At 33.8% G+C, this 26,630-nt stretch overlaps 1 protein-coding gene across 1 annotated transcript in view; it reads left to right on the top strand.

Annotated features, from left to right (window-relative positions):
* The window catches only part of LOC150099818 (V-set and immunoglobulin domain-containing protein 10-like), a 129,002-nt gene that overhangs the window by 63,682 nt on the left and 38,690 nt on the right, over positions 1-26,630 (top strand). The window contains exon 3 of the mRNA XM_090403496.1: positions 25,606-25,816. Within this exon, the coding sequence (XP_090259622.1) occupies positions 25,606-25,816 (211 nt within the window). The remainder of the gene's footprint in view (positions 1-25,605; positions 25,817-26,630) is intronic.

Genomic DNA, 26,630 nt, shown 5'->3' on the forward strand with positions numbered 1-26,630 from the left:
ATCAATATTCAAGCTGAAGGCACATTTTCATTATCGTGTGAAATGGAAAGTTTCCTTTATCAAAGTATTATTAATTATGCTAAGCGAGCAGGCGTTGGTGATGCAGCTTAAACTACATTCTGCTCCTCGCTGACTAACATTATTGCAGTGACCGTAGTTCCTTAAGGTACAATACAAATAAGTATTACTTATAATCATATAACGTTGGTCTGATGTGTTCTGACTCGTAAATCACTTTTTTAGGTATGAAACCTTTATAAAATAAAACTATTTTTTATTAATTAAAAGAATTATTTATTTGAAATTTAACTAAACTTCTATATAAATCCTAAAAATGTATTTTTCTTCATACACCTTTTAGAGATTGGGATCAATCAGCATTATATATTAATCGTTAAACCTTCTTATGATTTTCCCCCCATGTGGTTGCCGGGATGAGAATAGCGCCGACGAAAATCCATGCATGTCGTAAAAGGCGACTAAAATGGACGCTGAGTTTCGAGAGTTCGCTCTCTCAGGTTTCTTCCGGAATTTTGCTCCCGATGAGGGGGGGAGGGGTGCTGATGTCGGGGGTTTGCCCTGAGAGAGCATTTTGAGCTCTGGGGAGGGTGTGGCTCGAGAGGGGCCTTGTCGGGGGATGCTTTCCCCTGGAATATGAGAGGTTCTGCTCAGTGATGGGAGTGCCCCTCATTGAGTGGAGCCAACGCTGAGGTGGACAGTCTTTCGGCCACTATGGAGTGGTCTAGAGATCGTCCTAATTTTTTAGAGATTGGCTTTACTTACGTATCACCAATGTAGCTCATGCATGTCGTAACGAGGCGACTAAAATTGGTACCCAGGGAGGGTAATGGATGGCAATGCTGTAGCCAATGAAGTTCTAACTGAGGCTCGGCTATTGCTGTTACCCTCCTGCCATGATCAAAGCTTTAATACCCCAATAACACCTTATCCCTACACTGTCCTCTACAGGTAACGGGGAAGATGAAAAGCAGTCTTGCTTCGCCCCTTTAAGCCAGTCGTTATAAGGATAAGGATTTTTTTTCGGTTTTGTAGAAGGCAAGGATTAAAGAAAGTCAATTTAGTCTTTTAAAGTTCATCAGTGGAATGGAGGCACCACAAACCCTTTTTTTTATCATTCAGCATCTCACGCCAAAGAAACTGTGGCCTTTTTTACGATATTATAGCACCAACGCAACATAAAATTCATCTCAAAGAAATAATCAAAACCAAGGACGCAATCAAATTATGATCGCGTTTAAAAAGATTCAATCAGAAACATTTAAAGTGACAACTTCACACACGGTTTTGAAAAAGCGTCCGTTTAATGGCTGCTCATTAAGGTGTTGATGATAACCGCTGTGCCACTTCGACATCTGATTATGAAAATTAAACGAATCACAAAAACGAACGAGGGTAGTTTCGCTTTCACAATCATCAAATATTGAATGGCAATGTTTGCGTTTTTATAGCTGACTGATTGGCTACTATTAATTATGCATTATCGTAGCATGCATATTACTATCTTCCGTACCCAGCCTCCCCCCCTTTTCGTTTCGATATCCCTATAATTTCGGTTCTTGTAAATGGGAGCAGTCGAACATTATCGGCGTTCCTCTCGCCTGTCCGCGCCGATAAGGAAAGCGACTCTTCATTTATCATCGCGGCACGTCATAGCTTTTGGCTGCAACGAGACAACAATGGCGCTGCAGTCGCCCACCCCTACTTACTCATTGGAATTCCATAAGAACGCACTTCTCTTATTCCACCTGCGCGAGAAAGGACACATACCTCATTTCAGTAGAAGGAATTTTGGGGAGAAAAAAAAAAAAATCGATGCCCTAGAAGATGAGGTTCGGCAACAGGACAAGTATTCTCTCCCCCCCCCACACACACACTCCACTCCTTCTCGGTCCTCTGTGTGACGTCCATAAATTAATATAGAGACATCTAGCGACGTTCCACGTAATTACCAGCGATCACCTACTAATGGAATCGCTAAGCTCCTTTGGGAGTTCAAAATGTCGGGTGTGTTCGCTATTGGTTTGGGGACTACGCCCTTAATTTTTGAAAATGACTCTTAGCCGAAGGAACAAATCAAGAAACAGGCTCTGAGCATCTGTTGCTGACGAGAATGATGTATTATCAGTCAGAAGGCACTGAATTCGACATTCCGGTGGTATCTTTAAGATTGATAACAACAAATGGTAATTCCAGAAAGAATAAAAAATAAATAAAATAATTTTCCGAGTCTTATTTAAATTGGTTTCAGAAATCAATAGGTGGTTTGTTCTTAACTATTATGAAGAAGTCCGGTATTCATGTTATCATTTAGATTAACTTTTCAATCAATAAGACGCTATTGATATCAAAAAGACTGCACGTATGCTTTCATTTTAATCAATATTTTATGTTCTACTTTCTTTATTATTAAATATATGTCCTAGACTAATTTCCATCGCATTCAGTGACCGTTTCCGATGTATTTCTTCCAGCAAAAAGGGATGGGTGGAAATGTTTGGGAAAATAAGCAATAAAAGTATACTTTGTTCCAGTTTAGATGTTCTGACTTGGTATAAATAACAGCAACGAGTTTGCTCTCCAGTGATTCATGTATCAAAATATTATAAAAAAAGTACAACTTCGTTGATTTGCAGATTACTGGTATAATCGAATTGGACATTACTATAATTATTTGGATAAAATTCATATTTTGAAACATACCTTACTTTTGTTTAATATAATGTGGTGCAAAACTGACCTCCATCAAAGTTAAAATGCGTGGATATACCTCTCAAAATTTCTTAATCATTTATTCATAATATCAACTTGTAAAAGGTGTATAAATAAGATGAATAAAATATAATATTTTTAGAATTTGAGCTGAGATATTAGAGCTCTGATCATGGCATGAGGGTAACAGCAATAGCCGAACCTCAGTTAGAACTTCATTAGTACAGCATTGCCATCGATTACCCTCCCATTTTCGTTTTTTTAGAATTTCCTTATCCTTTTTAAAATTTAAATTAAAGATTATTTAAATAAAGCTGATTGATCGCAACTTGTAAAAGGTGTATGAATAAAATAAAATTTTTAGAACTTAAATTAAAGATTATTTCAATTTAAAATAAGCAATTCTTATTATACTAAACAAAAAGTTCTTTAGTTAATAAAAAATATTCACTTTAAAAACGGTTTCATACCTAAAACAGCGATGTCCATTGCAGAATGTGTTTATAGAATAGTAATAGCCGATAAAGCAGGATATAAATATTCTAAAATATATGAAATTTGCAAACAAACACTTCAACCGTTTTATTTTACTACAAAACTGTCAATTTTAAAATAATACAAACGCAATCTTACCAAAGTTTATTTAAAATATTCAAATTCTAAAAAATTTTTTTCATACACCTTTTATAAGTTGTTATTAATCAGTATTATATATTAATCTTTAAAGCCTTTATGGTTTTGTCACCAGCACCCAAAACTTTGCAGATCGTCTACAAAATAATTGCCATAGAGTGCGTAACAAGTGATTGTGTCTTATATTGATAGGTCACAGCGAAAGTGGCATTGTCGTGGGTTATCTTATCATGATTAATGCATATTATAACCTGCGGTATACAATTATTATGGACATTAAATCCTGTGTGAGCTCCCTTCTATTTAACTAATAGGCTCAGGTAACGTGTTTGACATAACATGGCAAGGTATCCCCTGATATTGCACTGCTGGGACGTTCGCTGTCACACCGAAGCAATAAATGGACTACATACGTTGCACGTGACGATGAAAGGTACCCCGATGGAGCCTGACTCGCGTAAAAATGGAAGGGTCAGTAAATAGCTAACTTCAATAAGCTCGACGTGCATTTCAGAGGTTCATGTCGCTCTTAAGGAATATAAAAACTGATTTAAAGAAAAGTCGTTTCCTAATAGCAAACTATTCTTTTAGAATAGTTCATGTAAACCCTCGAAACCAAGCTAGTTCATTTTTAGATAACGATATGATGTCAAATTGTGATTTTGATTTTTCAATTTTATTATTTATTTTTAAAGTTGTCAAAGCTATTTTATAATAACGTATATTATACTTAATAAGTAGTTATATTCTTATTATGATATTTTAAATACTTGATTTAAATAATAACAATCAAAAAAGTAATTTACTTTGAATTACTCTCTAACCCAGCGTAAAACCTTGCAAAGAACATAAAATGCAAATTTATTTTATTAAAGAAAAACCGTTAAATCCACGCTAGTCTTAACCAAAAATATTGTTTTTCATGGATGTGAAGGTGTTTATGAAAAATATAATTATGTGTGAAGTACACGCGACAATGTCACGTGCTCAGTAATCACCACTATCATTATGAACGGAATCCTCAGGCTAATCTAAATATTGCATGGTTGTTAAATATTAATAGTGCGCTGATATATAAATCTTAATGAAAAATTCAGCAGTTTGATATCAACTCGGAAAACAAATCCTGGTCATGCTGGCATATTTTCGTTAAGGAAATAACATTGCTAAGATAACTCGCTCAATTTTCTTTTAATACTTCCCCGTATTAATTTTCTCCGAAGTTGACATAATATAGAAATCTGGAACATAGGTTTCCAAAGTGGGCGCTGAAGCCTTCTAGGGGGGCTATTGTGGGATCAGAAGCATTTGGGGGCGTTCAGGCGATCTAGGGGTCGGTGGCTTTTTATAGAAGAAATTAATAATATATATTTAAAAATTAATTATTTTCGTGATTTTGCGATTAGATAATCATTTAAAATTTAAATATTGCATTTTAATTCATCTTATGCCCGTCTTACACGATCAATTTTTTTAAATCAATTTTCTATTTCAATTATTTAATAATTTGAAAATTTACCATGTCAGATAGAAATGGGTGTCAATTTTCTATGTCAATGAGAAAATAGAGCATGTATGTATGTATGTGTGTATAATACGGGGGGGTGTTACAAAATTTAATGGGGGCGTTACAAAATTTATGTCTTGCAAAGTGGGCGGTGGCCCGAAAAAGTTTGGGAACCTATGGTCTAGAATGCCATTCTGTAATTAAAGAAAAATAATATTAATCTCTAATAAAATGCAATATTTCAGTAAGATAAAAATATTTTTGAAATTTTTTAATTTTAATAAAAACTATATTAACTTATAACATATAATATTATCTTAATATAATATAATAAAATGGAGTAAAATTTTACACCAAGGAATTAAACTTTCACCTACAGTTAACTTAAACACTCTCCTCTTTGCAGACGACCAAATAATAATTACAAATTCTGAAGATAACTTACAGAAAGCTATTTTAAATCTAAATGAGATATCCAAAGATTATGATATGATAATATCAACAGAAAAATCAAAAACTATGGCCTTTAAAGGACAAGATCCAGCAAGAACTAAAATAGTAATAGATAACAAGATCTTAGAACAGGTGAATTCATTTAACTACCTAGGATGTATGATCACATATGAAAATGAAAAAGATATAAACCTAAAAATTGCAAAATATTTAAAAATAACAGGTGTAATTAACTCTATATTTAAACCAAACCTAGTTCAAAAACAAACCAGACTAAAAGTATACAATACATTAGCCTTACCGGTCTTAATGTATGGAAGCGAAATCTGGACAATAAAACAAAAAGATAAACAAAGATTAACAACAGCAGAAATGAAGTTTATGAGAAAAACTGTAAAGTATACCCTATTTGATCACAAAAGAAACGAAAATATTATGAAAGAATTAAACCAAGAACCAGTAATAGAAAAAATTAAATATAAACATAAATGGATGGAACACGTTCAAAGAATGAAAACAGAAAGATTACCAAAACAAGCCCTAAAGTACAAGCCATTAGGAAAAAGAAAACCAGGACGTCCTCTTAAACGATTCAACGATGACTTCTAAGGCCGGAACAGGCCATACTAGGCCTAAATCCTTGATACGTATGATGATGATGGTGAATATTATCCTAAATATTTTATATTTTCAATAATAGAATTTAATGCTAAAAATGAATATAATAAAGGAATAGAATACACCTTTTTTATTTTCATATAATAGCTTATTTATATGCTTTTTACTCTGGATCTTTACTAAGGATCAGGATGCGAGTTAAACGACCGGTGATTAATACCCTTGGAGGGTAATGGATGGCAATGCTGTAACCAACGAAGTTCTAATTGAGGCTCGGCTATTGCTGTTATCCTCTTGCCATGATCAGAGCTTTAATATCTCAATAACACCTTATCCCTACACTATCCTCTACATATAACGAGGAAGATGAAAAGCATTCTTGCTTCGCCCCTTTAAGCCAGTCCTTATAAGGACTATCTTTACTAAAATGTGTCTTAATTTTGGTTTCTGTTTAAACAATTTTAATCCTTTAGCAATGTTATTGATATTTATATGATAATAATTAGAAAAAAAATGACTATTTCGTCCTTCCTGTTATTCTTAAATGTAACTAAAGCAATCTTAATCTATTTATTTCTGACAGTGCTAAACAGTACCGAATCCAAACTTCTCACTTCCATCATATTCTGAGGGGAAAAAAGTCTTTCAAATCCCTTTTCCAAACGCGTCGTATATGCAAATAAATAGGCCATTGTGAGCGGCTTTATATGACAATCTTTTCAGAGTTGTGTGATGAGCGCTTCAGTCATCGTATCTGGTGTCAGGTGCAACAATAAAAAACATACAGATCATCCCGTGCACCTTAAATGCGCTCTTTTTAATATCTCGTGCCACAAATATTTCTCCTTACCTATTGTCCACACCAAGAATCGTTGCTGACGACGCACGTGAAGAGAGAGGGGAGGGGGGGGAGATTACATAACTGGCTCGATGCCAGAGACACTAACGAGTCTGTGCGTTTTTCGAAGGCAAGCACAGAAATGGGTCAGAGGAAATGGTGGAAAATAAATCTGCCTCCGATTCAAGGAAAGGCATATCGATCTAATGACTTGGAATCTGTTCATATCTTAAACCACCGTTCGTCCGAGACGCTGAAAAGAGATTCTAACAATAGCTGAAGTAGTGGCCTATAGAGGCTAATATTGACTTCTTGAGCACAGCGCGTTTTTGGGCACTATTCGAATCGATGGGGGGAGGACAGAAAGGGATACACGGGTTAAAACGACAGAAGGGAGACACAGAAAGCGAACAAGAAGAAACGAACTAAGATAAAACGATAGAGAAAGAACTTTTACTTTGTATTCATAAAAAATAGTGACTTGTGTAAACATGTATAGTAATTAAATATCTTTAAAATATGGAATTTTATACGGTAATTAATTTAAACAAACCTTAACCATGTTTTATATATATATATATATATTTTTTTTTTTTTTTCATATAAATAACACGTGATTTTGATTTCGTCATAATATAACCCAAGTTTTTTAGGTTTAACTGTGGCTACAATTTTGAATACTAATATCCATCTGATGAAGGCTTACCAATTCTTTGTCTTGCCTCATCAAGAGGATATTTTTTATTTTTTATTTTTAGTTTACCCAGGTGGGAGGAAAAGAAAGAACAAGGAAACATGCACAAAAAGATTTTTTTCCCAAACTGGATTGAAAACAACGACTTCATTGATATATTCAGACTTTACAATAAATCGGTCATTACTTCTTCATATCATAAGCTGGCAATGATCCAAAAATGCCTTGGTGAAAGTCGCGACCATGTGTCGCATTATTTTTTTTGTTACCAAGACTATATTCCCTTCTTAGATGACACCACAGGTGTGATAATGGCCCGAAACAGGTTCTCAATGTTTTCTTTCAAGTTTAAGTTGTTCGCATTATAAATAACCTCGATTTAGTTTAATTTTTATTTAATTATAAAAATGGATTCAACATTAAAAACACCCGAATTAACAAAGTTAAGCATCCTGTAGAAATATAAAACGCATGTTGCTTGTTAGTGAAACTAAATTAGCATTTAAAAATACACGTGATAGTTTTGACGCCGATTTGACATGTACCTCAGCTTTAACTAAAAATGAACAGTATAATTTATCATTTTTTATGTTAGCGATGGTATAATGCGATATATCGAAAAGAAAAAAATGCATTAATAACGTCTTCTGACAAATTAGCCCACCTACGGTACTTTCGTGTAGGTTCTAAAAACCTTGTATAGGTAGCATAATCATTTAAAAAAACAAAAGTCATACTGAAATAATCAGCCACGTATTTATATGCGCAGTGCAGTCGAAATCTAATCAATTAAGCTGAGAGAGCACATCAACAAAAAATGCGAACTGATCATTTTGGTGAGAGGGCGCCTCCATCGCACTTAAGTAGCCTTTAAGTTTAGTTCTTTTTTTTAACAATATAATTCAAACATCAGCAATACAATCGCGGAATTCTGTTGTAATTTTATGGAATTATAACCCCCCCCCCCAAGTGTAACATAAATTTTCCATTACTTTTGTACTAAGTAGAGCACGATATCCCTCCTTAAATAATTGATGTTGCCATTATCGATAAAATCACGCCCGCTGCTGTAATACAAGAGAAATGCTGGCACACGCCATAATGTGAGCCAACGCTTGTATTTTAGCCGCGTTTGGACGTCATGGCAGCTGTACATGAGTGGAGGGATTTGGATTCTTAAATGATACCTCACTTGCTTTGAACCGTTAAGTTTTACAACGCAAGAAAAGCATTTGTTTTTTTTTCGATTTTTCTTCTAAATTTTTAAGCATGTTTACGAGTTCGAAGTAAACAATCATTAATGTTAAGATCGGGAATTCTCTGAAAGTCCATTTACGTATAAAATTTTATAGTTCAGCGAACCCATATTCTTGTACAGAAAATTCTGGTAATACAAACGTAATGTAGCTTTAATAAAAGTTGGGCCTGCTATTCTTGTAAGCTGAATTTATCCAAAAAAATACTACTGTCGTTTCTAAGATCGGTAAGTTTAGAAAAGAGATTCTAGTTGCTCAATTCCTTAGACAGCAAATATTTCTAACATCTTTCTTGTGTGCCGAAATAGCGCATGAGATAAAATAAAAAATGAATTAAAATAAAAAACAAAATAAAATAAATAAATTTGATTTAATAATATTACTAATAATTATGAATAAAATCTAAAATCAGAATACACACCCAATAATTAAATGTATTTTTGCAAATATCAGCTTTTAATAAAACAGTGGTAAAATTGACATTCATATAAAAAGGATTTGATCCAAAGTGTTCATACACTGTCAAAAGAAAACTTCTTATAAGCATAAAACATATCAACTGGAGAGGTCTTTTTAAAGTAATATCTTACAAGTTTACCATTTTTCACACGTGCAGCTGTTGCGTCTGTCTTTTACATGGCTCTGACGTTATTTTAATAACAGAGCTGAATGGGAAAAAATGTTTAGTATATAAATAAAAATTCTTGAACTCCATCTATAACAACAAAAAATGAAATTTGTTTTTGTGATCAGCACAGATGTCTACGAGTTATTACAACATTTATCAAGAGATGTGTTATTGGAAGTTACTTTGCTTTCATTTCAGTTTTCTAAGGAAGTGGAGAGTGCTCAAATATGTACTGAATTCTTCACTAATGGTAAAATATCGAAATTAGACGTGGAAAAGCCGATTTTTGTTTTTATTTCGATTTATCAAAGATTGGTTTTCTTTATGAGGTAGGAGAAAAATCCCCATCCGTTCGGGAGGATTGATGAATTCATTCTCAGTCAAAAGGGTTATTGAAAGAAGCCCTTTGATTACTTCAAGACTTCTTAGGAAAAACTGTTAACTTTATCTGAAAACAGATATAAGAGAGAGACATAAAAACTGAATCTGATGGATTTGTTCGATTGTGGCCATTTCACAAAAGAAAACATCTTAATAAGATCGATTTTTAAGCCATTTTATGATTTTTTTTTTGAAGATATTATCGGTCTAGTTTTTCTGGCACAAAAGTAAGTGATCACTATAGAACTAGTTTCTTAAACCTAACTAATTTCGAATAGAAATTGGAATGGTGCCCATTTCTGTGCAGTCTACTAGATTAAGATAAAAGCTGTGGCTTTTGGCACTGTGTTTATGATGCCATTGATCAGGTTCTCATAATGGGCGTTGACTCTGGGACGAGATTATTGAACCTCAGTTTACTCGAATGATATACATACAAAAAAAATATCACTTATCGGTGGTAGTACAGGTTGAATGTGGTATTTTTTTTAAAAAAATGCACAATCTTCAGATTAAAACATATTCTAATAGTCACTGTTGTTACGTAATGATTTGAATTTTACTTTTTGAACAATTAAGTTAGTTGTCGCTGGAATGAGACTTTCTTCATAAATATTTCATAAACAAATTAGTATGAAGATACGATGAGATTTCGCTGAATGTATTTATAATTAGTCGAGAAAAATATTACATTTTTATAAGATAAATTTCTTAAAATAGATTTATTTCATTTTAAGAAATTACTAACCCCTAAAATGCAGTTCATTTCTGATTCTAATGGAATAAAAAATAAGGCTATGTAATTCTGAGATGATCCCCTAATGCCTCCAGGGAATCACCTCAGTCCGTCCTCATAATCGATATTTTACAATTTCGCTATCATCTACAGCTGCATCACCACGAAAACTAGATCAGATCTGCACGCAGTAGTGTTGGTCTTATCAAGGTCTTGTGAAAAGGCAAAATGTTTTCTTTACTTTTACATATCAATGTTCGTTTCAGCATCGCTACTTTTTCTAAACGTATTTGAAAGCTTGGTTATATAACCCTTAAACATTGGCTTACTACCTATCAAACCTCCAAGATTCCTAATCCGAATAGTTTCTTCTGCAATGACACAACCATTGGAAATCTCATCGCATCCACTTTCACTTCAATCTGCAAGGGCCGCATCATCAACGCATCTATAAACAACAGAACAAGAACCGATCACCTCACTTCTTGCATACTGAGTTTCCTCATACACCACGTTTTGATATCTATGCGTCAGCCATATTAAAGTTAATAGTTTACAATCCAGTTCCATCTATTCCGACTTATCCAAAAGTCTTCCGTGCTGTATTCTGTCAGAAGCTTTAGCGAAGTCCAGGAATATCATGGTGTATCCATTCCCCTTTGTCGAACTCAACTGCAACAGTATTGCAAAAGTAAGCAAATCACTCAAAGATAACATTCTGTTACTACAAATTAAATTATGATAATTATATATGAAATATATAGATTATTAAAACTAAACATTTAAAGTATAGTATGCGTAAGTTAGTTTAGATAATTAGCAAATAGTCAGATACATCACTGTTTATACCACCGTTGTGTAAGGAATTACCATTCTTTCCACTACTGAATGTTCCTCGTACTTAGACTTAAGTTATATAGCAAAGTCAAAGGCGCAGCCAGTTCATCCGAATGCTTTTTTACATCTCTGCTGACAGCCCATCAGCAAGATACTAAACCAAGCTCTCTATGCACTCTAGCTTTTTCATCTAGTGTACAGGTGGCATTGAGCTCCATGTTGCATACATGGAGGTTTATAGTGCTTAGCACAGTAAGCACTCATTAGCTGAACAGTCTCTTTTGCATCAATCATCTCTTACCATCCGCATTACAGAGGGATATTGGTTCACAATATTTCTTTCTTTTACTTGTAACATAAAGACAAAATTCTTTTGAGTTGTTTAGCCTGCAGAGCTAGTTTCTTTTCATAATTCAAATTCACCTTTCCATACAATATGTGCAACTTTTTTGGGGGCCTAAGCTTTGTAATTTTCATAACTGATGTCATTTTTCCACCTGCTCTTTTTCTTGAAAATCTCTTGCTTACTAAGAATGCACATCCGTTTCATGCCGACTATTTATTCTTCCCACTCTGGGTCGCATGACGATATTGCACCATTTAATTATTTTTAAATGCTTCCATCCTTCCTATCAAGTAACCGATACCATGTGACCAAACGCGGTATTCTCCTCAGTTAGTCATAGTTTACTTTGTAAATCAGTACAGATCGTTTTCTGAGTGAGACATGCATATACTTGGCCTCCTCCCAGCAGTAGAACAGTCATGTATTTAACATAAAACCCCTCTGACTATAATCAGGTCAAAATTTCTCTGATTGGGAGTTCTCTCCGCCACATGCTCTTGAGGAAGATGTCTTGCAGCAGCTCCATATATTGGACTTCTTTCTTCCCATGAGCTTTCATCGCTACCCAATTAGTGTTCGGATAATTAAAGTCTCCCATGATAATTACCCATCCATCACTCAGCTATTGCATTCACAGCCTTATACCCTGCAGTAATTCTGCACCAGTTAATATATGTGCCTCAGAAAGCTACGTCTCACTGATGCTTACGATCTGAGGAGCACAACCAATCAATAATCTGAACTTATTGTTAGATAAATCATTCGTACCTGTTACCATCAGTTTTTCAATTGCATTCGGTGTTTTTCGTTCCCAAATAAGTCGAAATAATAACACCGCCATCAGTGGCTTGTATATTAAGTGAATCACCATACCATATGACATACTCTTTTTTTTTTATTCAATCCTAATCCTGATTATCGTTATTCAGTGATGTCTTACATACTTCGTTGTCTCTCGTTTTGCTGCTTATGTTTTTATCTTTTCCGTGCGTCTCGACTTTTTCCAATTTCTGTATCATCTAACTACTTCCTAAGTAATTTCTATATCTTTATATCAATACTAATTTTTGTGTTCAGTCGCGCAAGCTCCTTCTTGTACTTGACTTAAATATCCAACTTTGCCTTCGTTTCTATTGCTATTCATGTTTTTGGCGCCATTTTATATGACTTGCATAATGCATTTGCAATATATCAACAAATATCATAAATACATCATAGTCTTCTTAAAAAATATATAATTCTTTAAATATAAAAAATAGGCGTATTTGATACTTTTACAAAAATACATAGAAAAATAATAAGATAACTAAGATTAAAATTACACCTTTTATTTTTTATTGTAAAAGTAAATAAAATATTAAAGTTATGCACTTAGGTCATACATATAGGGGAGGATATTGGAATGATTCCATCCTTGGAGGGTAATGGTTGGCAATGCTGTAGCCAATGAAGTTTTAACTGAGGCTCGGCTATTGCTGCTACTCTCCTGCCATGATCAGAGCTTTAATAGCTCAATAATACCTTATCCCTACACTGTCCTCTACAGATAACGGGGAAGATGAGAAGCATTCTTGCTTCGCCCCTTTAAGACAGTCCTTATAAGGATAAGAAGGTCATATAGCTCCTCAGATCGTTTCAAACATAAAAAACCGAAATCCTCCATCGCAAGAGAAAGCTGATACAACGCTTACAATGAGCGGGTAAATTACTCACAAACTAAAAAAACCCACAAGCACAAATCCATCAACCAATGAAGTTCTAAGGTCATATAGCACCATGATTGATGGTGATCAACAATGGAAACCCCCTAATGCTCTATTTTGTACCACAGCGAAAGTTAAAGTTATTTCGCTAATTTCTGTGTGTTTTTGACTATCCCAGTGCTATCTCTGTATATTGAGATCGAGTGTATTGCGTAGTTCTAAAACAATATATAGTTTTCAAATCTATAATGCATTGCTATCGATGGTCGGCTGAGGATTAGATAATGCGGGAATTCTCTACTAGTAACCAAAGTTTTTTTTTTTTTTTTTCAAGTCTGTTCTGTGTCAAATAAGTAACGTGTAATTGTATCACACCTGCCTAAGAAAATCACTATCTAAATGACTTGCACAAGCATTCCGTTACAGCGAGTTCCAAAACTCCAACCTGTTTAGTTGGTTAGACAGTTACTCACTTGCCTAACAAAAAACACAGCTCAATTTCAAGTATGAATTCAATAGTCCAAGATCGTCTCGTGTTTTCTATCGGTCGTATTAGCAGGACGACTTATTCATAGCAGATCAAAAAACACAAACGGAACATATAAATGAAAACACTGCAAGCTATAATGAAGCGATACAACAATATCGAAAAGCAGTTAAGTCGTACTGCCAGCTGCACATGCCTCCTAGCGGCTATTTTCCAAACTTATTAATAATATCCACATTGTTTATCAGAAAATTAAGGACCGAACACATTTTTCTTAATTCGTATTTAACGATAAAATGATAGCTAAGACTTCATTGCAGTTCATCTCAGAGAATTTAACATTAAGTCTTTTAAAGAAATTGTGACAATTAATATGTATGACGTAGTGCGTGTTTCTTTTATTATATCAGACTCTTTGTTACATCTTGGTATTACTGTAAAGGAGATGTCATCTAATACATAAGAGTCGGTTTGTTCTGAAAATTATCTCGAATCTGTTAAAGCTTCTGAGCGTCGGAAAGTCGGCCAGCTACGTGCATTCTCATCACGGTTTGTCTACTGCATGAGAAGAAAACTGCCACTCGCAGATGGAAGTAGCTAGCATTGTTTATATTAACATTTTAAGTCTGGAACTAGTGATAAACAAATGAACGAATTCTAAAATTAAATTTAATCATTTTTTTTAATAAATATATATATATAAAAACTGATGCGACTGTGCTGTGGCCATTTATTATTTACTTTAATGATAAAAATATTGGTGTTTGAAAGAAATTATAAAATTCACTAAAATATTATTGCAAGCTCTTCTACTTATTTAAGATAACGAAGTTAAATATCTTATGTATTTGTTTTTAAAAGATTACATATGTATGCAGTCGACATAAGAAATGTTTATTAGTATCTTCTGTGGATAAAAAGACTGCTCGAATGAACTATGTCAACTACGTAATTTTATTTGAATTTACATACAAACATTTGTCTATATTCTAAATAAAGTATATATTAACATATAAGAAGCTTAGTTATTTTCATTAAAAATCAAAACATATTAGCATTTGGAAAATATAATTGCTTATATTCTAAATAGAATAGGTACACAATACAAAATTTATCATAAAGAGAATACAAATAAAGTTCATTTTTAGAGTTACGAAGCGATTTTATCATTTCTGCTGTTATAGAAACTATTCACTACCACTATTTTTCTTATGATAGCCACAGCATCGAGGAAATAAAGCATTCGTTTAAAGCAAACGCATTAACTAAAATGCAACTGGATACTAAGATGACTGAAGGTAAATTTTCGATTTAAGATGTGGGATTCTTAGGAATAACAAGGAAGATTTTCGGAGAACTTCTGTCAACAAAAGTTTATACTTATAGGGGCAAAAGAAATCAAGGAAAAAAAAATGCATAACGCAAAGAAGAACAGAAGGACACATCTTAGTATGCTGTCTCCGGGGTGAGCTTCAGGAGTAAGAACTAAGTGCTGGTTCAGATAAACTGTATCGACCAGAGAAGAAAGCATGATAGAAACATTTGATCCCCACTCTCCCCCCCCCTTTCACTAAAGAAGATAGCGGCAGCTTTGGTAGCCACTGGTTCGTATTGGAAGAGACTTTTAGATATCTTCTTTCTTTCACCCTATGACTTTGCCAGTTGCCGAGTTCACTCCCGATGGACTTTATATTTCGTCCTTTTTTTTTACCTTCAGGCCAAGATTAGAACTGTAGTCTCCAACCAAGCGTAAAAACGAAAGGAGTGATGATGCAAGTCGCACCAGCCGCATGCTCACTAACCCACCATAAAGATAAGGCGTATATACCATATATTACGGCGCGTTTGTCGTTTTGGGAAAAGGGCGGATTGAAAGGAGTGTCGACTATTTCCAGCATCGGGTAAGAAGCGGCGGCACGAGTAGAAGGGAGTTGTCATCAATAACCTTATCGCGACCGCTGACGGCGGGAAAGAAAATCGAATACAAACTCCATGTCGGCAAAGTTATGCAGGACATACGATGGCTGTCGGAAGAAATAAGAAGTAGCAAGGTTGGAATTCCAGATTTCTTTTGTAGGCGGAGGAGATTTAGTAGCGACGAAAACTTCGGAAGAGAGAGAAACCGATTCTTAGTTTTAGCCGTAAAATTGGAATATTTACAGTCGTTTTGCTCTATTTCTCTTCGTCATTTGTATTCGCGGCACAAACTTGTTCCAAGACGGTTCTGTTTTAGAATGAACGTGTGCTGGATGGAAAAGCGAAATAAATGGAGCCTCCTTTCCCTAATGGTTGCGAATACGGCAAATCGGCAGTTTAATCGGAGAGAATTGCAATTAATTGTATAAGATATTTTTTATCTTTTGCAATAACAGTTCAATGAGATAAACAAATATCAAGCTGGTGTTGTACAAGATGAAAAGTTTTCATGAAGGCAAATCTACTCATCACGAAATTAAAAGGATGGCTTCCACTCGTATGGCAGATATAACAAATACAAATGATCGTTTTCAATCTGTTCCAAACAATGCATGATGATTATAATCAGCCATCATCTGTATATTTGTCATGTTCCGAGCCATCAGACGTTGTATGTATGTTCTGAGCAATTACGTCATGTTCTGAGCCATCAGACGTTATATGTATATCCTGAGAAATGACGTATTTTTATTTCTCCTTACGATAATGATGTTAAGTAAAATTATAAATAAATTATGAATTCGTAAAATTCTAATTATTAAGAATTAACTTTAAATTTTAATATCGTAATATTACATTATTCTTTTGAAAATATGTTCTCAAATAAGAAGAGAAAGGTTTCAGTTATACAATGAGAGATGTAAAACCAATAAAAATGAAAACAAGAAGCGAGAGATGATAGTAGAAATATTCAATAGAAATGCAATCAGGCGTACATGTCAATAATTCAAGTACAAGTATCATTAATAACATAATAATTTGGACATTTATTTAGTAGGTGACATTCGACCAAAATACGGAAAGTTGGAGAACAAAATGAATTGACTAAGAAAGGAATTAATAATAAGATTTTCACTTTAAAACAAATAGCTGAGAAATTGTGAAAATGTACTCATTCAAGTTTCGTAGAGCTGAAAAAGTATATGACAAGGTGTGAAGGGAAAATCTGTTCAAAACACTTCAATTAGAAGGTGTAAATGGAACATCATTATACAGAATAAAACTGTGTATACTGCATTTGTGTTGTAAATCAAGTTAGAATTAATGCTGGGGGGGGGGTACTGAAAGGTGGTTTGATGTTAAATCACAGGTGCACATTATCTCCACTGATCACCTTATTAAGGAAAGAGGCATCGGGCCTGATCTCAGAATTCGACGTGTTAATTTTTCTTCATTTTATGCAGATGTCGGTATACTCTTAAATAAATCCAATACGTCTTCATGATTTCTCAACTACACTGAGTAAACAAATTTGTATGGAAATCGGCTATAAAACAAAATGGCAGAAACATTGCAAATATTAACCACATCCTGCACCTGTAAAATAAGTACACATTTAAAATATTTAGCCATAATTTTTTAGTGAATACGGAAATTAAATATGGACGGGACATTAGAATAAGAAAAGCTGCTATGGTGGGTAGCTGGCCGAATAAATTTTGGAATAATAAAGAAATTAGACAAAACACTAAATTAACTGAATACAAGACAGTGTTCAAATCAGTTTTAACTTATGGATCTGAGAGCTGGGTTAGAAATAAAGCACTTGACCAAAGACTAGAGACCGCAGATATGAGAGTTCTGAGAAAAATAATGAAAATGAAGATAACATTTTCATTATTTTTGAAATGTGAGAATCATATTAAAAATTAGGGTATTATAAAGGAACTTCAGTTTCATTCAAGAATGTATGAGTAGAACTAATCTAAGGTGGTATATGGTCACTTACTCAGAATGGGAGGTGAAAGGTTAACAAAACAGGAGTTTGATGGTAGGAAGGTCTTAGAGGAAGACCAAGATCTAGGTGGATTGGTGCAGTTAGTGGCTTAGAAGAAAGTACGTAAAGTCTGACAATATTGAACACCTGACTGATATAGACTAATTTGGAGGAAAATTGCGATATGAAGTCAATAATAATAAAAACCATTCATGTAGCACTCTCAAAGTATATCTTGTACACATTCTTTGGAAGGACATATAAGAATTCCATAACCTTGAAACGACCTCAGGTTCGAATTCCGTGTGAAACACAGACAATATTTCTAAATTTAAAAAAATTTCTCAATGAAAGTGAGGTCTTCGACCTCAGTTAAGCTCACAGGATTTTTCTCTCCCACAGACTATTCTGTAAATATATCAGACTTATAGGTATCATGTATTCTTAACGATCTTAGCTATATTCAGCAATACTTTTATGAAAGACATTTAATCTAAAATCGATTTTAAAAGTATGGGTATAAATACTGCAGATCACACTCTCTATCACGCCATTTTCAACGATTCCAGACAAACTGATTTCTTGAATTAAATGCAAATCACATATGCACTTAAGCAGTAAGAAAATGAATTGGTAAAATACGAAATATACATCGATGATTTCGATTTAGTTATCTGTTTTGTTTATCTCCTCAAAGCAAGCAGTTCGAAAATATGATATTTGAAGAAACCGCATTCCACACATAAAATTAGTTCCCTGTAATATTTGCTTAACTTCAGAGTACGTTGGCTGAATCTCTATAAATCTAATCAACGAATGAAAGTGGTTGAATTCCCTTGAGGTTGTGAAAATCTTACCGATGTAAACAAGGGAATAAACATGTGTGAATATTTCATCCTATTTCGTTTCCAATTGCGGCTTCAATAGCAAACTTACAGAAGCTTTTAGACGGTCGTAGTTTTCGCTTTAGATTTCTGACTTTTAGGCCTATTCATTAATTAGCTATTTAAATGCACGACTACTTTGCTAATGATGTTTGATTTAGTAATGAAAATAGATATGGGAATACAATAATTTCAGGTTGAAATAATCCTTTCACTTTTATATGTAGCATGGCTTCTTTCGAATCGAAGCTGAAAGGCAATAATATTTATTTTTCACGTGTTCAAATTTTACATGAATATTTAAACTATTTCATTGAAATAATATGAATGGTTTTCCTTAAAAAATAAACAAATCAATTTGGATTCGAATAGGTATCTTCAGCTGTAAGAGACCAAGACTTAAGTTGATGAGCTGTCCGGTTACCGTTTGGGTTTTCGAAAAAAGAAAAGATTAAGAAAAAAAAAGCAGTCTCCTATTTCGTTTGATAAACGTATTCGACATGACACAACCTGCTAAATTAAACCCCACTAAAGCTAATTATTGAGCCACTTTAAATAAATAGCGACAATCTCTCAATCTGGTTGTTTTTTCCGCCCCTTCCCAATTCGATTACAGTGAAATAGATGCTTAAAAATCTCGCTAAGAAGTTTCCTAATCGGATTAAAATGAAGATTATATGACTTGTAGAGAGTTCTTTTCTAAGTAGACACCTGTACATGTCTAATATCGTTCAAATGTTTACGACAAAATTTACAAGATAGTTGCATTAGGTCCCCCTCCGACAGTTGTGTAATTACTGGACTAAAACAGAAAAGTAAAGTGTGTGCATATGTAAACCAAATTATCACAAGGAACTAAAATAATTTAAATCATCATATTAGAAAATAAAAAATGGAAAAACACCTTACTATAGAAAATAGCAAGTATAAGTCCGAGAAACTCTATTACTTAACGTTCCTAAAAGAACTGGGCGATGGACTGAGTCCTTGCCTCTTTATCCCGTCAACTGAATGAAGAAAATCTGTGTGGATGGAGTGTTATTGAGCTAAAAAGCTCTAGTCATGGCTGGGTAACGACAATAGCCAAGCCTCACTTAAAACTTCATTGGCTACAACATTGCCATTTGTTACCCTGGAAGTCCTAAAAAGGACTTTTGGCTTCACCGAAACTCTATTACCTTATAGTCCTTATAAGGACTGGCTTAAAGGGGCGAAGCAAGAATGCTTTTCATCTTCTCCGTTATCTGTAGAGGACAGTGTAAGGATAAGGTGTTATTGAGCCATTAAAGCTCTGATCATGGCAGGAGGGTAACAGCAATAACCGAGCCTCAGTTAGAACTTCATTGGCTAAAGCATTGCCATTCATTACTCTCCAAGAGTATGGTGTCATCGTCTCCACCCCAATTCAAACTCTATTACAAAACTAACTCTCTAAATAAGAAACCTGTGATATAAGTTAAAAACTGGTGTCCTCACTTGTATTCAATTTACTAATCTAACTCCAAATATTACAGAGAACTACAAACAAATCGGATAGTTTATAAAATGTTCTACATTAATATTTAACAAATTTATAATATGAGTGTCTGTTCAGCGGTTGGAAGGGAGACTAATATTCAAATAACTTAGATGACAATTTGCTGCATCGATGGCATTTATTCGTGAATGTTTAAAGTTAAAATTGTTGTTTACCATAATATTCACAAGAGAGAATTCGAAATCTTTAATTCTCAAACTATAAGTGTAAAAATTGTCTTAAACTGCTATTTGCAAACATGACTTTAGACGGCTTAATTTAGGTTGCGAATTAACATTTATAAATTTACAAAACTCGAATTAGACTCAGTAGAGTAATATTCTAGCTTTTAGATATGAATTTTATAAAAAAATATAAATGTAGCATCAGTTTTTTTTTCGTAAATCATTTCCATTTGTGTGCATTAATCCCCAAACTGTGTGAATTTATAAGTCAATAACATTTCAAAAACATGCCAAGATATTAAAAAAAAAAAAAAAACATTTTGAAGCGTTATAAATGACAAATGTGATTATTCTTAATATGTCATGTATTAATCATCTTTGCAAAATATATTCCATTAAAAGAAAAGGGCAAATTCAACTGTTATTTAGAAAAAATATATATAAAAGTTCGCGTAGAAGACTGGATTCGAACCCACTTTTTTTAAACCGATGAGCAGTTGACAGCGACGATACTACGATTAAATAAGCTGCCATTAGCTGGAAGATCCACGAAATCTCACCCGTTTAGAATTCGTAAATTGAAAATCTCTGCTGCAATTCAGACACGTAAAATGAGGAGCGCCATCTATTTTCCGATAAGGTGTACGCCCAATTCAAATTTCTCAGTAAAATGTCATTCGTCTTAAGTAACGATATATTAGACGCCTTTCACAGAAAACGGCTTTTATCCGTTAGGATTGATTTGTGTTGTGACATGTCTTCAGATACACGAGAAAGAACGCAGAATATCAAAAACGTCCCTTGCTAGTATTCCTAATTCCTATATATATTTATAAGACAGATAAACAGCTCTTTTTTTTTTAAATATCTTACTACTGCTGTAATAATAGTATTCGATCTCATATGATGGAGTTTAAAATTGAGTTCTTTCTTTTTGTAGTACTAGACGGAGAATCTATCAGAATATTTTTTTTTTATTCTTCCCTTATTCCGTATCTGCATAAAATGATGGCGACTGGAGAGGATGTCTTATGAGCCAAGAACTGCTTTGAAAACAGTCCATTTATGGATCGAAAAGTAACACGTGTATATCTAATAAATGTCACAGATATAGCATGTTGTTTCATATCTAGAACATTAGAAATAACCCGTTTGTGTTCATGTCCACTAGCAAATATGCATTTCTAATATGCCTATTCGTACGTTATTTCGGCTTAGTATCTTCGAAACCAATACTTTTGAAGTGTTTCACGTAATTCCAGACATTTGCGTGGCAATATACCCCTTCATTCCAGCTTTAGTGAAAATCAGAATATGCACTTTTAAAAAGTTTAGGAAAGTTCAACATACACGAATGTTTACCACAGAGATGTGGTACCGTTACCATTTCCTATATTCTGTGTTTTGAATTTAGGGCGTCCTCACTGCCATTCGTCTGTCTGTAAACTATGATTTTTTTAAATAGACTACAGGCTTCCGCTTCTCTCCAGTCATCACCACTTTGTTTTCAAATCCGGGCTCCTGATGAACCACGCTTAACTTATTAATATACAGAAAAATTGTGTAAAATATTGTTTCGGTGCTAGAATAGATAGCATCCTTTTATTTTACGGTATGTTAACGTTACAGAAGTTAGTATTAGCGTAGTGTAACATTTGGTTAAAGTTATGAAAACAAAATAAGAAACATAATTATTCCAACTATTTATGTTTCACACATAAAGAAAGAAATGTATATTTATTTGATGAGATTTGCAATGCACCTTTAATTTATTATTAAAATTTTTATATATTAAAAACACGAATAATCTCACGGTATTCTCTCTTCCCACACCAATAAATAATAATAATAATTTCTAACATTTTATTTTTTATTAAAGTTATTAAATTATTTTATTGATGTATTTTTTATTTATAAAAGTTATTTTATTTTATCAAAGTTATTATGTGATTAGTGCATTATTACTTATTAAATGTATTATATTTATTATAGTTCATCATTTCTTAGTCTCTGATTGTTCAGAGACTAAGAAATGATGCCTCAATTTTGTTCCAGTATGCCTCAACACTATCCGCCAATTCCAACTCCGTTATCATAGTAAAGAGCGTTGCCGACAACCTTATAAAAATACAGACTGGAATTGCCCACTCAAAATAAATGACCTGTGACATACTTTATACGAGAGCTTTCAGATCATGTTCACAGAAATATACCAAAACTCTACAAAGCCTACACAAGATAGACAATATATAAACAGTATTACAGTAAAAGAAAATCTATGAAAAAAACTAAAAAAAGTCACCCAGGAACACTCAACTACAAAGATTATATAAAAACACAAGAAATCAACTATCAGCAAGAGTTCGTAGGGCAAACAAGACACTTTCAAAAATTTACGTAATATAATTACAATATGAAGCAAACATGGGCTACTCTTAATGAATTACTAACTGAAAAAAAAAATTCAGCAAAAGTTTTTATCGCAAAAGGCTTCGGTCAGGATATGAACCAAGAGGAACTAGTCGACCCAAAAAATACTATCTACCAAATATAAACAAACAATTACCAATACAAAGTGAACAGCAAACTGTGTATTTTCACCTGTAACAAAACAGCAACTGAAGGAAGCACTCTTACAGCTAAAAACCAAGGAATAAACCTTTTAACACACTTTGAATAAATAAATCCTATACTTCCGAAACTTGTGAGCATAATATTCGACACTGGCATTATTCCAAAACAACTAAAAACTGCGATAATTAGCGTAGCCAATTTGGTTACGCAAAACTACAGACCAGTAGTTAACCTACCAGTTATCTCAAAAATTCTAGAAAAAATTATACACATCAGACTACAGAACTATTTACAGAAGTACAACATTATCTCACAAAACCAATATGGCTTTCAGAAAACAAAAAGCACCATCACTTTATTATTAAACATCGCCAACGATATAAACAAAGCCCTCGATAAAAACAAGAACGCCGTTCTTATACTTCTTGACACACTTGAACATAACATACTGCTGACCAAACTACATTCGGTGGGAATAAGAGGAACACTGCATACCTGGTTCAGGAACTCTCTCAAACAGAACACAAGTAACAACACATTACAGCCAGGGTATACAAATAAAGCGCAGAGTCCCACAAGGCACCCTATTATCACCTACTCTATTCAGCATATGCATTAACGACGTTCGCAACTTGGCCATACGAAGTCAAATATATCAATACAAAGATGACACTAGCAATCCACACAGACATCAACACCGCTCCCTCCAAGGCACAACAAGACCTAAACGAACTCACAACTTACTTCTACCAAAATTCAATTATAATCAACAGCATCAAAACGCAGATATTAATTACAGGAAAACTCGTTTAATACGAATTTGATACGCGCGATTCAGTGAAATGCTACTATTTCCCGCTTCAAGCGAGTGATTAATCAGTTAACGTGATTTTTTTACGTTATTTGAAATTTTATTACGGGAAATTTTTGTCGCCAATCTGCAGCGAGCGGAAAAACTGTAAGTGATTATGAGACATGAAAGTAGCACTAGTAATACAATGACTGTGCGAGACCTGCGATACAGCGAGTCTACAGTTTAAACTATAATAAATAAGAGCAAAGAATTCAAAGAACAAGGAAAAGTTGCTACTGTTTCTTTAAACATGTAGATCACCCGAAATAGAAGGCATTTAATGATCGAGATGGAGCGTCGTCTATCACTCTGAATTGAGGATTATAACCAAAAAATAAAAGTACAAGTAATATTCAGGCAAAAGCTCTCAATATTTTACCTCATCGAAAGAGACCAAATTTCAAGAGGAATGTGAAAGCTATACTGCGAGTTTAGGATGGTTTGACCGATTTAAAATCGAGCTGGACTGCATAATAAGAATAACTGGGGAATCTACTAGTGCTGATAAAGATTCTGCAGCCAAGTTTCCTGAAGAATTGTAAAGCATAATTCAGGCGGATGATTATGACGATCGGCAAATATTAAACTTCGACGAAATTGGTCCCTTTTGGAAGGCCAACAAAAACTTTCCTAGCTAAATCTGAAGCGTCTCAACCTGGATACAAACTATCTAAAGATCGTCTTACTCTTTTATTAGGAGGCAATGCAGAAGGCCACTTTAAACCCAAGCCTATGTTAGTTTATCGTGCGCAAAATTCAAGATCTAACATCATTGAAGAAATTAGCACAACTGGAAAATAACTTGGATTTAATGAACTGGATAATGAAGATCTGAGAACCTTGCTTGATTCCTATTAAGCGAGAATGATCTCCTTCAACTAGAAGAACAGCGTGCATATGAAGATAAGGAGTGCGAACAAGAAGAGAATGTTACGACTAAGATGCTAACTGCAAAAGAACCTCAGCGAGTTTTTCAATCACATTGAGTATGCTAAGGAAATTTGGTTTGATGCTAATCCTGATATGGGACGAAGCTTCGAAGTCGGCCGAAATCTTGATAAAGCGATCGCCAGTTATCGCAAATTGCATCGCAAGATGAAAAATTCGAGCACGATTCAAACATCTTTACTTATTTTTTTTTGTAAAAATGTAACTCAATCAAATGTTTAAACATTAAACAAAAATGTAAGCAATTGATTTTTATTAACTTTGATGATTTTATCCTTTAATACAGCTTATACATTTAATTCCCCTTCCAAGAAAAACTTTACGGTAACTGATGGATGAATTATAATTATTCCTATTGCTTATTGTATTCGCTTAACGAGATTTCGCTTAGCTCACATTAATTGAAGGATTAATTAATCGCGTTAAGCGAGGTTTTGCTGTATACAGAACCCAAGAACCACGTGACCTGTATCACTCGCGGCTACACTGTCAACAATGCCATTGTATCAACAACAAAAACAGCGACCACTTTCCCGAAATCACACTCGTAGCACATGCTAAATTCATTGGCTTTTAAATAAACTTCCACCTTAAATGGACAAAACACGCACACACACATATATATTCAAGATACCAAGTAATTTTATATAAACTTGGTTTTTAATCCTATTTCCCAACAGACAAATAAGTCAAGTTTGCGCCTGAACGTAGTGCGAGTCTGAGGCCACTGTTTGCTTACTTGGAAAATGGGATTAAAAACCAAGTTTATATAAAATTAGTTGCTATCTTGAATGCGTAATATACCCAAGTTAAAAAACTTTCCACACACACACACACATATATATATATATATATATATATAATTATATTTTGTTTTCGTTGCAGGTATCATGGGTGAGACAAAAAGACCTTCATATACTCACTGTAGGCAAATATACTTATACTAGTGACCAGAGGTTTACCTCCATCCACTTGGAAAACTCCGAGATCTGGACCTTGGAGATTAAGTATACCCAAAAGAAAGACGCCGGAGTGTATGAATGTCAGATTAGTACAGAACCCAAAATGAGTCTTAGCATCAAATTAAATGTCGTTGGTAAGTTTGTGTTTTAAAAGTACACATTTCACCAGAATATCATTGATTATTTTCGTCACAGCACAAAAATGTGATTATGATTATAGATTAAGAACACTTACTCGGATAAATCCACTATTGCAATTGATATTATTCCAAAAATTGGGTACTTTGAATATTGCATATGAAACAATATTTAAAGAATATTATTTCGTATAGAATTCTAAATTTAAATTAAAGTTACAAAAGTGTTTTTATTATAATTTTTCAAAAACTAAATTATAATGAAATTCTAATAATTAGATGGCTGGTTAAGTTCCTAAACCAGTGGGACAAAATCTGTGGGAAAATAGGAAAAAAACATCTTTAAAAAAACAGTTCGATTCGCATTTAGGATACCATCTTGAAATAAATCATAAACATTATTCTCCTCATCTTCAATTCGAATTTATACAAAATATAATCAAAAGTATACGTGAAAGTATTAGAAAAAGTATTCAAGATTATGCATTGTGTTCACTAATCAGTACGTAATACTCTTCTTGCAAAGTACAGCGGTTTCCAGTTGACTGCCAGAATCTTCATTTGTATGCTTGATGCTGCAATCTGTGCAACAAATAATTAATCAAGTTACACAGCTAATTACAAGTGTTCTCTGAATCCAAGCTTTGGATAATAGGTCTTCTTCATTAAACAATGGATGAGCACAACAATTAAACTACACACGCAACAAACACACCGTTACTTTCATTATTCAATTTACTAGACGCCATAGGAGAACAAACCGAATGTATAATACGGGTCATCAAAAACAAATCAGTTAGAATGCTTTTGG

The sequence above is a fragment of the Typopeltis vanoorti genome, chromosome 14, assembly GCF_054136105.1.
Source record: "Typopeltis vanoorti isolate ZY-2024b chromosome 14, IOZ_Tvanoo_1.0, whole genome shotgun sequence".
Classification (NCBI taxonomy): Eukaryota; Metazoa; Arthropoda; class Arachnida; order Uropygi; family Thelyphonidae; genus Typopeltis; species Typopeltis vanoorti.